The 13,554-nt window shown below is 35.6% G+C and overlaps 1 protein-coding gene across 1 annotated transcript; it reads right to left on the bottom strand.

Moving 5' to 3' along the window:
* Nucleotides 1–2,391: 2,391 nt before the first annotated feature.
* On the bottom strand, nucleotides 2,392–13,554 carry LOC130244667 (proton-coupled zinc antiporter SLC30A2-like). The gene is made up of 8 exons (XM_056477188.1): nucleotides 13,315–13,554; nucleotides 12,603–12,793; nucleotides 11,783–11,929; nucleotides 11,281–11,434; nucleotides 8,201–8,366; nucleotides 5,044–5,149; nucleotides 4,831–4,965; nucleotides 2,392–2,867 (listed from the first exon to the last, which is right to left on the bottom strand). Exons 1-8 carry the CDS (start codon nucleotides 13,374–13,376, stop codon nucleotides 2,758–2,760), a joined length of 1,071 nt encoding a protein of 356 aa, XP_056333163.1. The 5' UTR covers nucleotides 13,377–13,554; the 3' UTR covers nucleotides 2,392–2,757.

Here is a 13,554-nt window from a genome sequence, read left to right as displayed (position 1 = left end):
TCTTCTTTTGTGTTCAACAGGGAAAAAAAAGGTTTATGACAAGACAAGGGTGAGTAAATGATGACAGAATTTTCAGCTCTGGGTGAACTGTCCCTTTAAGAGTGGTGATTTGCATTTATAAGTATTGCATGTAAAATATTGCAGATCTAAATTTGTAGAACATAATTAAAGCATTACCTAAACTCAAGATGATGGGAGACATAAAATGATATTTTTACCTGTAATAAAAATGTCAACATCTTTGCATTAATCACAAATTGTTTGTGTGCAAGTTTATGAAGAGTTGATAACTGAATATTTTGCATTTTGCAGAAATCTTGTGGGAATATCAACTGAATTTGCAGAACATATTGTATCTAGTCAGGATGACATCAGACAAATAACTTAAAAATATTCATTCATTCGTTTTACTTCAGCTTATTCTCTTTATTCATCAGGGGTCGCCTCAGTGGAATGAACTGCCAACTTATCCAGCATGTTTAACACAGCCAGATAACACAGCACTGGGAAACACCTATACACTCTCGTTCACACATACAAACACACACTATGGCCAATTTAGTTTATTTATTTCACCTATAGCCCATGTCATTGAACTGTGGGGAAAACCGGAACACCCGGAGGAAACCCACGCCAACATGGGGAGAACATGCAAACTCCATACAGAAATGCCAACTGACCCAGCCGGGACTCAAACCAGCAACCTTCTTGCTGTGAGGTGACAGTGCTAACCACTGAATTACATTTAGTGTTGCCCTAAATGAAACTATGAAATGTCTTAAAGAACTAAATTAGTGGATATCTTAATTCTTTTATGATGAACAAATTTAGTTTATGGTTAATTTAGAGTAATGATTTTTGCCAGTTTTCCAAGGAGTGTGCAATATTGTCTGTCATAATATCAAAATTGCTGTTTTATTGATGTGCAAGCTGAGGCCTGTTGAACAAAGCCGGTTTGACTTTTTCCCAAGGTAAGTTCACGTTTAGTTTGAACAATCTGTTGTTTTTTTTTGGGCTCAAGATGCTGAGTTGTTTTAAATCAGGTTCTGTCACCACGGTAATTTGCTAGTTTTTATTCTGGGTTAGAAATCGCAAACCCAAACTGGACCAATTAGCTGTGAGTAAACTAAGTGACTCATATATTTGATGCTATAATGCCACCCCGTGTCTTTTTGCTCCAATTGTAACTTTTTTTTTTACACAAAAACATTTGAGTCGGCGACGCAGTGGCGCAGTAGGTAGTGCTGTCGCCTCACAGCAAGAAGGCTGCTGGTTCGAGCCTCTGCTGGGTCAGTTGGCGTTTCTGTGTGGAGTTTGCATGTTCTCCCTGTGTTTGTGTGGGTTTCCTCTGGGTGCTCCGGGTTCCCCTACAGTCCAAAGACATGCGGTACAGGTGAATTGGTAAGGCTAAATTGTCCGTAGTGTATGAGTGTGAGTGAGTGTGTATAGATGTTTCCCAGAGATGGGTTGCAGCCGGAAGGGCATCCGCTGCATAAAAACATATGCTGGATAAGTTGGCGGTTCATTCCGCTGTGGTGACCTCTGATTAATAAAGGGACTAAGCCGAAAAGAAAATGAATGAATGAACATTTGAGTCAATTTTCTTCTGTTGCTATTAATTTATATGATATGAAATTCAAATTAGGTTTATTTGTATAGAGATTTTCGCAAGAATTAATTATTTGTTTTATATTTGAATAATATATTTGAACAAGATCTTGGCTACAAGCAGCCGAAATGAGGAGGAGGAGCTCCAGGCATGTCCCACTGGGAGAAGGCCTCAGGGAAAACCCAGGACATGCTGGAGCAACTATGTCTCTCGGCTGGCCTGGGAACGCCTCGGGATCCCCCCGGAGGAGCTGGAGGAAGTGTCTGGTGAGAGGGAAGTCTGGGAAGTCTCTCCTAAGACTGCTGCCCCTGTGAACCGGCCCCTGAAAAGCGGATGAAATTGATGGAATGAATGAAAATATTCGAATAGATTTGAATTGTCAATTAATATTAGTAATAGCTTTAAATTAAAATTTACGTTTAGATATTTGGTGATTGCAGTCCAGAGCTAATCAAGCCTTAAACAGAGTTAACAGAGAAAGTTTATATTAAGTGTGAAACCACTTACCAGTTAGGATTTGTTTGGTTTTGTCAACCTGAATCTTACTCTGCAACTCGAGGTTTGTTCAACTGGTTTTGATTAAGGTCGTCAATGTTTTGAAGTAAAAAAATAAAATAAAATCTTGATAGTCTAAGATTAATTATTGACCATGTGATGAAGGAAGCCATTTAGAAAGTAGTCAAAATTACTATAATTTAGGTTTTGAAAGCAAAAAATATTCCTGTACAGTATGTGTATATTTATAAAACATGATATAATTCTATAATATAACACATGCAAGAGTGAATATTGGGTTAAGTTACATTTCAGATACAGTACTGTCTGTTTCAACAAACACAAATGGAGAAACACTGTACTGATTGATTCCTGTTTTTGGATGGCGTCAACGTTTTATACATAATAGCAGTAATGAATTATTCGTTTTGAACAAATGATTCAATGAGTCATTAAGACAAGAGCTTGTGTTTAGAAAATTAGCAAGCTAAAAATGCTCTTATTTCCAAGATCTTCATATTTACAGTAAGTCCCTTTATAATACTTTCTTTCCAGGTGTGCAGTACTGTCCACCAATAACAAAATGTGAGTTTCACTTACAATATTGAGCATATATGTGTATATTAACTATTATGTCAAGTCAAAATTGCAAGTCAGTCCTCTGGATAAGCTTCGATCTGAATGGTGATATTGGTGAATGCATATTCAGTCTGCAGAAGTTTGGTCATGTCCACCAGTACAGCTTGTGGGTCAGATTGCGCATCTGGAAAACACATCAATTGAATGAGTTAAAGAAATAGTTCACACAACAAATGAAAATGTGCTCCCATTTATGCATTTCTTTCTTCTGCTGAACACAAAGTATGACATTAATTATAACATCGCTAATCAAACCACAGTTTATCATTACTGATAATTGATCATTACAGTTGGTCTACATTGACTTCCATAGTATATTTTTTGCATTTAGAAGTATATGACGACCATCAACTTTGTTTTCCAACATTGATCTAAATATCTTCACTCGTATTAAGCAGAAAATAGTTTTTTTAGATGTTAGAATCTATAGACTAATTACCATGCTTGAAAACATTCAGGATGCGCACGCAGGGAGGTGCCAGAAAATAAAACGCGAGCGCTAGCATTTACAGAGAATGAGATCCGATGCGGTACAGAATTTGTTGTTGTCTTAGAAATAAACTATATTGATTACATAGTATATATTATTTACATAATGCTTTCAGCGTATTATAACAGCTCGCCACCCAGTGATAAGCACAGTGATTCGGCAAAATTAACGTTAATATGAGCGCTGTTTGTCTGACAAATCCATTTGCGATAGCACTCTCCTAATGAATATTGGATAAGACGAAATGGTCAAGCATCCAATCCGAAATGTAAAATCTCATTGAAGCTCCAAGTGATTTTACAAGAGAGAAGTTAAAGATCTACAAGTCTTTGGATGCAAACAATGTTGTTCTGTGTGGTCATGTGTAAGAAATAAGGCTCCATGATGACCAGATTCAACACTATGTAGAGCTAAAAACCGAGATTCTGCCTAGCCAAAGACAGAGGAGCTGTACAAGGCCTGGATAATCATCAACAAGCAAAACGACAGCATTCTGACAGTGAACTACACCTGTACGGCAGGGTGTGTGAACTTACACATAAAGGTAAAGTTGGTTTTATATTCGCACATTCGGACTTTCTCCTTAATAATATAATTTTATTAAAGTATTATTTGCAAACTCTAAATAGCGAAATATTATTAGCAGCCAATGACTATCAAAATACAAGATTGTTCACAGTCAAATAAACAGTGTTAATGTTGTTTTCAAGTCACACTTGCAGGTTATTTCAGACAATACCTGAATAACAATATCACAAGTTGTCACAGAATGAATCTAATAACTTACACTTTCTCATTTCATTCTGAGCATTCAGTGTCCGCAGTTTAATTAACCATATGTAACTGTTTTTGCTGAAATCATTTCTGCAATCAAAAACGAGTAATGTGTATGATCCAGCATAGCGTAAACTTACCTGATATAACATAAGAACTGCAGAGTCCTGCATTTCTAACTAGGTCCTCACTTCATTCAGCTCCCTTTAAGCCAAAGACGTCTGCAGTTGGCATTAAAACAGTGTGGTGTGTGGTAAAAGTTAAGTTTTCTATTTTTGGACGAATTTGGCACAACATGACATGTTTACTATTGCAGCCTGTCTTTTTTTGCAACCGGGGACCCGTGTGACGTCATGCGTGACGTAGGTTGGTAATTGGTCTATATGTTAGTCTATATGTAAGGATATCTCTAATCTTGTGTGCTTCAAAACAGTGACAAAATTTGCATTGAAGAGATATAAATATCCAAAGCTATGCAGTTTGTCACTTCCGCCTAAATGGATCAAGGTTTTTTTTGACATCACCATACTTCAGTTTCTCATCTAATCTTCTGGCCAATCATATGCTCTCTAGTATCTGACATGCCCCGCCCCCTTCAAGAAGCTTCAATTTGCTTTTCATTTGATGCGCTTGAGTTCAACCACTCGCACTGGCAGAGCTCTGATGAAACAAAATGCTATTGGCTGTTTTTAATAAAGAAGAGGAGCTACTCAATGTCCTGACCTTTCAGTTGAGATTACATCAAATTTGACTTCAAAATTCACTTCACGGGACTTTTAAAAAGCCATGTTGTGTGACGTATTTACATGTGCATGTGTTTTACCTATGACTGCATGAACGGAGAGTTGTGATTGGTTCGCTGTAAGAGCCCAAATGTGCAGACTGTGTGTAGATCTGACTCCACCCACTGACAGCAAAACATCATTCACTGAGTCGAAGTCAACACCGTGTGGGACTCCTTCAAGTTAAACATTTACAATCATTTTACATGTCAACCATTTATGATCATCTGAGGATCAATCAACCCGTCACTTGCCTTCCATGAGGATTTTGAGGATGTCCTTCAGGATGGTGAAGGTTGTTGTGAGCACAAGTATCGAAAACAGGAAAGTACAAATGGGATCTGCTATTTTCCATTCAGGCTGTTTGAAGAGAAAAAAAAAACATGGATGCATTTGGTTTATTGCATATGCAGTGGTTTAAAAGGTATTTCACGCGTGTAAATCACAATTTAAAAAGTCAATGTCATTACAGTATATAAAAGGTGACCTATTATGCCCCTTTTTACGTGATGTAAAATAAGGCCCAGTTAACACTAATACATTTTGCATTGATTTCTGGATTATCAATGTGAATATTAAAATCCCCAGCAATGGTAAAATAGTCAAATTCAGAGGTTACTATTGATAACAGCTCTGTAAAATCATCAATAAAAGTTGGAGAATATTTTGGAGGTCTGTAGATAATGATCAGTAAGATACGTGGAGCACCTTTTAGTGCTATACTCAGATATTCAAAAGACAAAAAGTCACCAAATGACACTTGTTTACACTCATAGACATCTTTAAACAGGGCAGCGATGCCTCCACCTCTCCTATTGGCTCTGCAAACACTCAAAAAGTCAAAGTTTAAAGGAGCTGTTTCATTTCATGTTTTGCTACGGTTACGTCTTCCGTCCACACTACCCCAGAGTTTGAGCGCTGAAAACAGAGCATTTTGGAAACACTGAAGAGGCAGTTTTGGATTTAAAACACTGCTGCTCTGTCAGTGTGGATGAGGGAAAACGGAGATGTCTAAAAACAATCTGATTGGGGCTTTTTCTCAATATTAAACACACAAAGTTCAGTCTTGCATCCTTTTCAAAGTTCAGACTCCGCAAGTTTGATTTCGAAAACAAACTCCCGAGGACACGTCGAATAAATCTTCAAAGGGAACAGTGTACTTTATAATGTCATTTACATTACGCAGGCTACTCTGCTTCATGCTTTCATTTCATCTCAACAATAAAATGAAAACATGATATAAGGAACTGCCTATTTTCAGTTTGACAACTTCATAGACACCAAAAATGTTCGTGTAGCTACATATTTATATGACCTTCATCTTTACTGTATGCATTTTTTATAACAAAACAGAGCCTATAACATAACTGCCTCCTTTCATTTTTATTGAAAAGTACGGTACAAAACAGTCCTGTCTCTTTTGTTGAATATCAGTTTTAATAATCAATAATGGCAATTAATAATACAATAAGCTTATACAGTATAGGAAATAAAGGCATGCAATCGCTCAATGTGCAGAACCAGCGTACGTTGTTACATAAATTAATATATTAACTTATCTTTGTGCTCAGGAAAAACACGTTACCTGAGAGCAAGTAGCAGATTTAAAATACTGAAGAGTTGTTAAATAGAGACAAGATGAATTAAATATCGCGTTTAACAACTATAGTGAGATGAGGGTCCAGCGGTAGATCCTTGATGAACTGTCCGACGTGCTCTTCTCTCACCTTGGGAGGTGTGCTCAAAGCACCCACAGACTGCCTGGGGCTCTGCAGCACATGCCAGAGTGTGTGTGGGGTCACGTGATGTGTGTTTTCAACGGTATAGTGTGGATGGAGAGCTTTTCAGAAATGCTAGGTAAATGCCAGTGTGGATGTGGATCGTTTTCGTTCTAAAACGCCATTTTAAAACTAAAGCATATTAGTGTAAACGGGGCCTAAGTCTCTGATTGATGTCACTAGAGTGTGTATCTGAAGTTTCAGCTCAAAATACCACACAGATAATGTTTTATAACTCTTTGAAACTGACCCCTTTTAGGCTTTGATCCTAACTGTGCACTTTTGGTGACTGTCGCTTTAAATTCAAATGAGATTGTGCTTTTCAAAAGAGGGCGGAGCTACAAATGCCTGTGTGCCAGCATAATGGCAGATTCAAAAACAAGACTAACATACTATGCTGATGAGGGAGAGATGGTCACTTATGGGCGGGGCTTTCCCCCTCTGATGACATGTACAAAGGGAGAATGTCAATCAAAGTCTTTCTGCAGACTGTTTTTATCAAGTGTGGTTGTAAAAAAAATGTATTAATTCATTTTTACCATTAGAAGCCGGTTATATTCACACAGTTGCCACACAACTGTGTTTAAACCCCTTGTAAAGGTGATTTTTGCATAATAGGTCCCATTTAAAGAGATCAAAACTGAAAAACCAAAACTCAAAACTGATAATTCTGTCATCATTTACTCTCCCTTCACCTGATTGAGTTTCTTTTTTCTGTTGAACACAGAAGATGTTATATTAAAACATGTTGGAAGCACTGACTTCCATAGTATTTGTTTTTCCTACTATAGAAATTGTTACAGGTTTCTACAGCTTTCCTGGTGACTAAATTTCATTATTATGTAACATATCCTGTTAAAGTTCACCAATATTATGTTGGCTTGTGAATTTATTTATACATTAATTTTCCTTCGACTTAGTCCCTTATTCATCAGCGGAATGAAACGCCAACTTATACAGCATATGTTTTATGCAGAGGATGCCCTTCCAGCCACACATACTGAGAAACACCCATACACTCTGACACACATACATACACTACGGCCAATTTAGTTCAATTCATGCATTTGGACTGTGAAGTAGTTTATATTAACAATATAAAACTGAAGATTATACACCTAATAACAATAAATATTGAATATGATATTTTAAAATCTCAAGGAAACCTTAAATAAATCTTTTAGGTCAAAGAGCTTCTGACAAAATATTTCCTGCACAAGATAATGAAGTATCATATATTAGATGAGAATTATCATTTAGTAGAACAAGTCAATAGTTAATAGTGCTGTTCACTACTTTTGTCTTATCATCAATACAATCAGAGAAGTCACTGTACATCAAAAAACTGCAGTTCAGCATGTACTTTGGTTTTGAAGCCACATTTTAGACAGGAAATCTGAACATAACTAATTATTATTAGTATTTGTATTACAGGTGACCTGTTATGCCACTTTTTACAAGCCTCTGAGTGTGTATGTGAATCTTCAGCTCAAAATACACCATAAATAATGTTTTGGAACTGAACAGCCAAGCCCTAAACAACCCTAAATATATATATTACACCACCACATAATGTCCACATTAGTATCCATCTGAGAAGCTTTGTATACGTCAGTAATGATAATATACATACCCTGAAGTAGATGATAATGGCAGCCAGCAGAACACCAAAACTCTGCAGTAAATCTCCCAGAACATGAATGAAAGCGGCTCTAATGCTGGTGTTTCTGTGCTCTTCTGTCTGACTGTGAGAATGACCAACCCGATCGACTGGAGATTGATGGAGAATCACTGCCAAACTGATGGAAACAAACACACAAACACTGTTTTTTTCTAAATATTCATGTACGGATATCTAAACATTCTCAAATGAAGATATATTTACATTAAAGCAAATTAAGTAACACTTTACAGTAAGGTTGTATTAGGTAATGTTATTTACTCTATTTACTAACATAAATGATGAGCAATGCATTAATTTCAGTATTTATTAATTTATGTTCGATAATCAAAATATAGTTGTTCATAGTTTGTTCATGGTAACCTACAGTGCAATAAATGTTAGCAAGCATGCATTTTGATTTTAATAACGCATCAGTAAATGTTGAAATATGATTATTAAAAGTACAAGGATTGCTCATTTTCAGTTTATGTTAGTGAATATATGAACAAACATTAATGAAATGTTACTGTAAAGTGTGCCCGTAAATTCATATTAAAAGTCTTTTTTTTTAAGTGTATAAAAGTTAAGTGAATTTTTGCTTGTCAAACATGGCCTGTTTGACAAACAGGGCATATAGCAGCTTAAACCAGGACGAGGTCTTCACTAAATTAGGTAATTAAGCAGCATTTACTAAAAATTACTTAAAAAAACACATTACTAGTTTGCACCTTGAAACTATTCTGTCACTGCAAGTTATTTTTAGTTAAAGGTGCTGTATAAGAGTTTTTCACTTTTTTAAATAACAAAAATACCACAATATTTGGCAGATTTTATATATATATATATATATATATATATATATATATATATATATATATATATATATATATATATATATATATATATATATATATATATATATATATTTAAGATGCTACCGTAAGTGAACAAACTTTTTTATTTAAAAAAAATCAATGCTAAAGTCAATTATTCTCCTTTGAAAAGGTGTGGTCTGGTTCGGAATGTCTGTCTTGGTCTATATAACCCACCTGCTTCCAGTTTACCCAATTATATTTCAGCACCCTGGGTTGGCTTGGTAGGAAACACAGCATATTTCATTTCAGTCATTTCAATAATGTGACCTCTGGAGGACAGTAGTAGCCTCCGAAATGGGATGCAGAGTTATAAAAATCAACATGAGGTGCTTTTATTATCTGCAAACAATTTAAATATTACAAATGTAAACATTAGCTGATCAGTTTACAGTTTGAGGCTTGATCATCAGGAACATTCTCTCCTGTTGGTGTCTTCAATCTGGTAACCTGCATTTGTGTCATGTCAGAGGAGAAGGGTGACATGACCTGACAATTTCAGGACTGTTCCAATTGGATGTAAATCAAGACACAGTTGAAGTCAGAATTATTAGCCCCCTGTTTATTTTTTTTCCCAATTTCTGTTTAACAGAGAGAAGATTTTTTTTCAACACATTTCTAAACATAATAGTTTTAATAACTCATCTCTAATAACTGATTTATTTTATCTTTGCCATGATGACAGTAAATAATATTTGACTAGATATTTTTCAAGACTCTTCTATACAGCGTAAAGTGACATTTAAAGGATTAATTAGGTTAACTAGGCAGGATAGGGTAATCAGGCAAGTTATTGTATGCCGATGGTTTGTTCTGTAGAAAAAATATCGGAAAAAATAGAGCTTTAAGGGGCTAATAATATTGACCTTAAAATGGTTTATTAAAAAATTGCTTTTATTCTAGCCAAAATAAGACAAATAATACTTTCTCCAGAAGAAAAAATATTATCAGACATACTGTGAAAATTTCCTGGCTCTGTTAAACATCATTTGGGGAATATTTAAAAAAGAAAAAAAAATTCAAAAAGGGGGCTAATAATTCTGACTTCAACTGTATGGCAAAAATGTCAATCTCAACTTCCCCTTTATAGCAACTTTAAGAAAGCTCATACAAGTAATTTAGTCTAGGACTAGCCTTAACCTTTACCTGTAAAACAGGGGTATAATATCTGCCAGTTGGGTCAGAAGAATAAGCGCAATTCAAACTAACAAGTGGTTGATTCATTCATTCATTCATTCATTTTCATCCACTTTTCTGGGTCCGGGTTGCAGGGGGCAGCAGTCTTAGGAGAGAACCCCAGATCTCCCTCTACCCAGACACTTACTCCAGCTCCTCCGTAGGGATCCCGAGGCGTTCCCAGGCCAGCCGAGAGACATAGTCCCTCCAGCTTGTCCTGGGTCCTCCACGAGGCCTCCTCTCAGTAGGACATGCCTGGAACACCTCCCTAGGTAGGTGTCCAGGAGGCATTCGAAACAGATACCCGAGCCACCTCAGCTGACTTCTGTCGATGTGGAGGAGCAGTGGCTCTACTTAGAGCTCCTCCCGGGCAACAGAGTTCCTCACCGGATCTGTAAGGGTTCGCCCTGACACCCTGCGAAGGAAACTAATTTCGGCCACTTGTATCCGAGATCTTGTCCTTTCTGTCATGACCCAAAGCTCATGACCATAGGTGAGAGTAGAAACCTAGATTGACCGGTAAATAGAGAGCTTTGCCTTTCGGCTCAGCTCCTTCTTCACCACATCCGTATTGCAGGTCAAATTCGAAACACTTTTTCACCCGGCCGCTCCTCTGACGACTCCAGGCAAATGCAGGTTGACAAATTGACGACACTAAGATGAGCGTCTGTCCTGCTTTTTTGGCTGCACCAACATTTCATACATTGAAGTAGCCTTAAGTCTGAAATAAAATGGCTTGTTTCCCCCAAGGCATCATGGAGTGCTGAAATATTATTGGGGAAACTGGCAGTGGGCTGGTTATAGACACCAAAACTAAGACATTCTGACACAGAATGCACATTTTCAAAGCAGAATATCTGACTTCAGCATTGTTTTTCAGATAAACAAATGTGTTCACTTAGCATGTTTCTTAAATATCTACAAACATATGATGGTATTTTTATGCTTTAAAAGAGTTAAAAACATACATACAGCACCTTTAATCGTAATATTGTCACTCACCAGATATTGAGAACTACAGCACATGCAGCTGTGATGATCATGACATCACTGTGTATCTCATAATCATCACTGATGATCCTCTGTACAGCAATGAAGACAAGAACCGCCGTCACAGTCCAGATTGAAAGAACAGACAGAAGAGCCCCTAAAACCTCTGGACCAATGAAAGATAAGATATGAGAAATGAGAATAATTAATTTTATTCATCAAGTACAAGTATTTCGATATAATGTAACAAAATATTTATATTTCAAATAAATAAATAAATGCCGCTCTTTTTAAAAATGCAAAGATAATCAATGTTTCTATAACGAATCAAATCAGCATTTTGCACTGATTTCTGGAAGATTATGTGACACTAAAGACTGGAGTGGTGGTGCTGAAAATGTATTTTAATATAAATTCAAATAGATAACATTTCATTTAAATACAATGAGTATTCCCAATCTTATCATTATATCAAACGCAGTATTGGTAAGCATGAAAAATAACATAAACACACCTGATCGATGCCACCCAAAGGTCAGCTTTTTAGATGGAGGTCTGGATGAAATACACAGTGAGAAGAGACTGATCAAAACACTGGCAAAATCCGTTAGGAGATGTGCAGCGTCAGTCATTATAGCCAGACTGTGAGCGGCGTAACCACCTGTGACAAGAGCAGAGCATCAAAACACTACAAGATGTTAACATCTGTAATCGTACTCAAATAAATCTTTAGCATTTCTATAAGCACAACAGTTTTACATGGATATATATATATATATATATATATATATATATATATATATATATATATATATATATATATAGATAGATAGATAGATAGATAGATAGATAGATAGATAGATAGATAGATAGATAGATAGATAGATAGATAGATAGATAGATAGATAGATAGATAGATATAAATGATTTTTAATGATTTAATGATGCAGAAATGTCATTGTAATGCATATTCTGTAAAAACATCTGACTCTAATTTGTAAAGAAAATAAATCATTAAATAAAAAATGAAGCAACACTTTTAAAGCATGACTTAATCCAATGTTCGGAATTTTGTGATCGAAATATACACACACTAAAACATATTTAGTTAAATAATAATTTGCATGTATAAATAAATAAAATAATTATTTGCATATGTAAACATAACAATTCTAAAAATACAATAGATAAAAATAATAAACTGAGTAGTCAAATATCTGCAATTCTAAATGTAATCAATCCGCTTGGGAAGTGTAGTTATAACTAGTAGGTATACTTTTTAAATTTACCCTATTCACCTGCAGTGTCTTGCCTTAAACTGTGCACATTCTCACCAATGATTTCTCCAATCATGAAGATCAAGCACACAACACACGTGATGAGTAACTTCCTCTGGGCTTTTGCTTTGTCTTGGATCTTTAAGCTTGTGTTTTTCAGGATGTGACAATTAAAAGCTTGTATGTCATGTTTACAGTCTGTCTGCGTGCTGCTGAGGTGTTCATCATCCTCTGAATTATCCAGCAGACTGAGGAAAAGAATCAAAACAGAACAAATAAACACAGTTAAAGACTTATTCGCCCTCCTGTGAATTTGTTTCTTTTACAAATATTTCCCAAATTATGTTTAACAAGGAATTTTTCACAGTATTTCCTATAATATTTTTTCTGCTAGAGAAAGTCTTATTTGTTTTATTTCAGCTGGAATAAAAGCAGTTTTTAATTTTTTTAAGTCATTTTAAGGTCAATATTATTAGCCCCCTTAAGCAATTTTTTTCGACTGTCTACAGAACAAACCACTGTTATACAATGACTTGCCTAATTAACCTTAACCTTGTTAAGCCTTTAAATGTCACTTTAAGTTATTAGAAATTAGTAATTAAAACTATACTATATAGAAATGCATTGAAAAAAATCTTCTCTGTTAAACAGAAATTGGAGAAAACAATATACAGGGGGGCTAATAATTCAGGAGGGCTAATAATTCTGACTTCATTCTGACTCAAATAAGAGTAGAATGACTGATTAAATGATTATTTGAGAGACTTACCACAACTGTTCTGTCAAGGTCTCGTTCTGCTTGCTCAGCTGGACTTTCTCCAAATTCACCATGGGCGCTATTAACAAAACAATATTCCTAACAAATAATTAATAAGTGTAATTAAGCAGTGCTCATAAACACAGGACAGATAAAATCCCCCAAATATTCTAAATAAAAAGCATGCAATAAATCTCTAATGTAAAAAAAAAATCTGCAAACTTTCCAGTCAGTCTAAAGCCATATGCTGTT

Source organism: Danio aesculapii, chromosome 17, assembly GCF_903798145.1.
Source record: "Danio aesculapii chromosome 17, fDanAes4.1, whole genome shotgun sequence".
Classification (NCBI taxonomy): Eukaryota; Metazoa; Chordata; class Actinopteri; order Cypriniformes; family Danionidae; genus Danio; species Danio aesculapii.
Note: the sequence above shows the minus strand (reverse complement) of the source record. Positions and strands in the feature narration are given on the sequence as shown.

Bases quoted from the DNA above. Each gene is read 5' to 3' on its own strand.
- LOC130244667 (XM_056477188.1), bottom strand. From the start codon at position 13,376: ATGGTGAATTTGGAGAAAGTCCAGCTGAGCAAGCAGAACGAGACCTTG. The intron at 8,367-11,280 runs GTGAGTGACAAT...TGTTTCCATCAG, and splicing joins GCTGTAGTTCTCAATATCTG to TTTGGCAGTGATTCTCCATC. The intron at 2,868-4,830 runs GTAAAACACATG...TGTGTTTTCCAG, and splicing joins CTCCGTTCATGCAGTCATAG to ATGCGCAATCTGACCCACAA.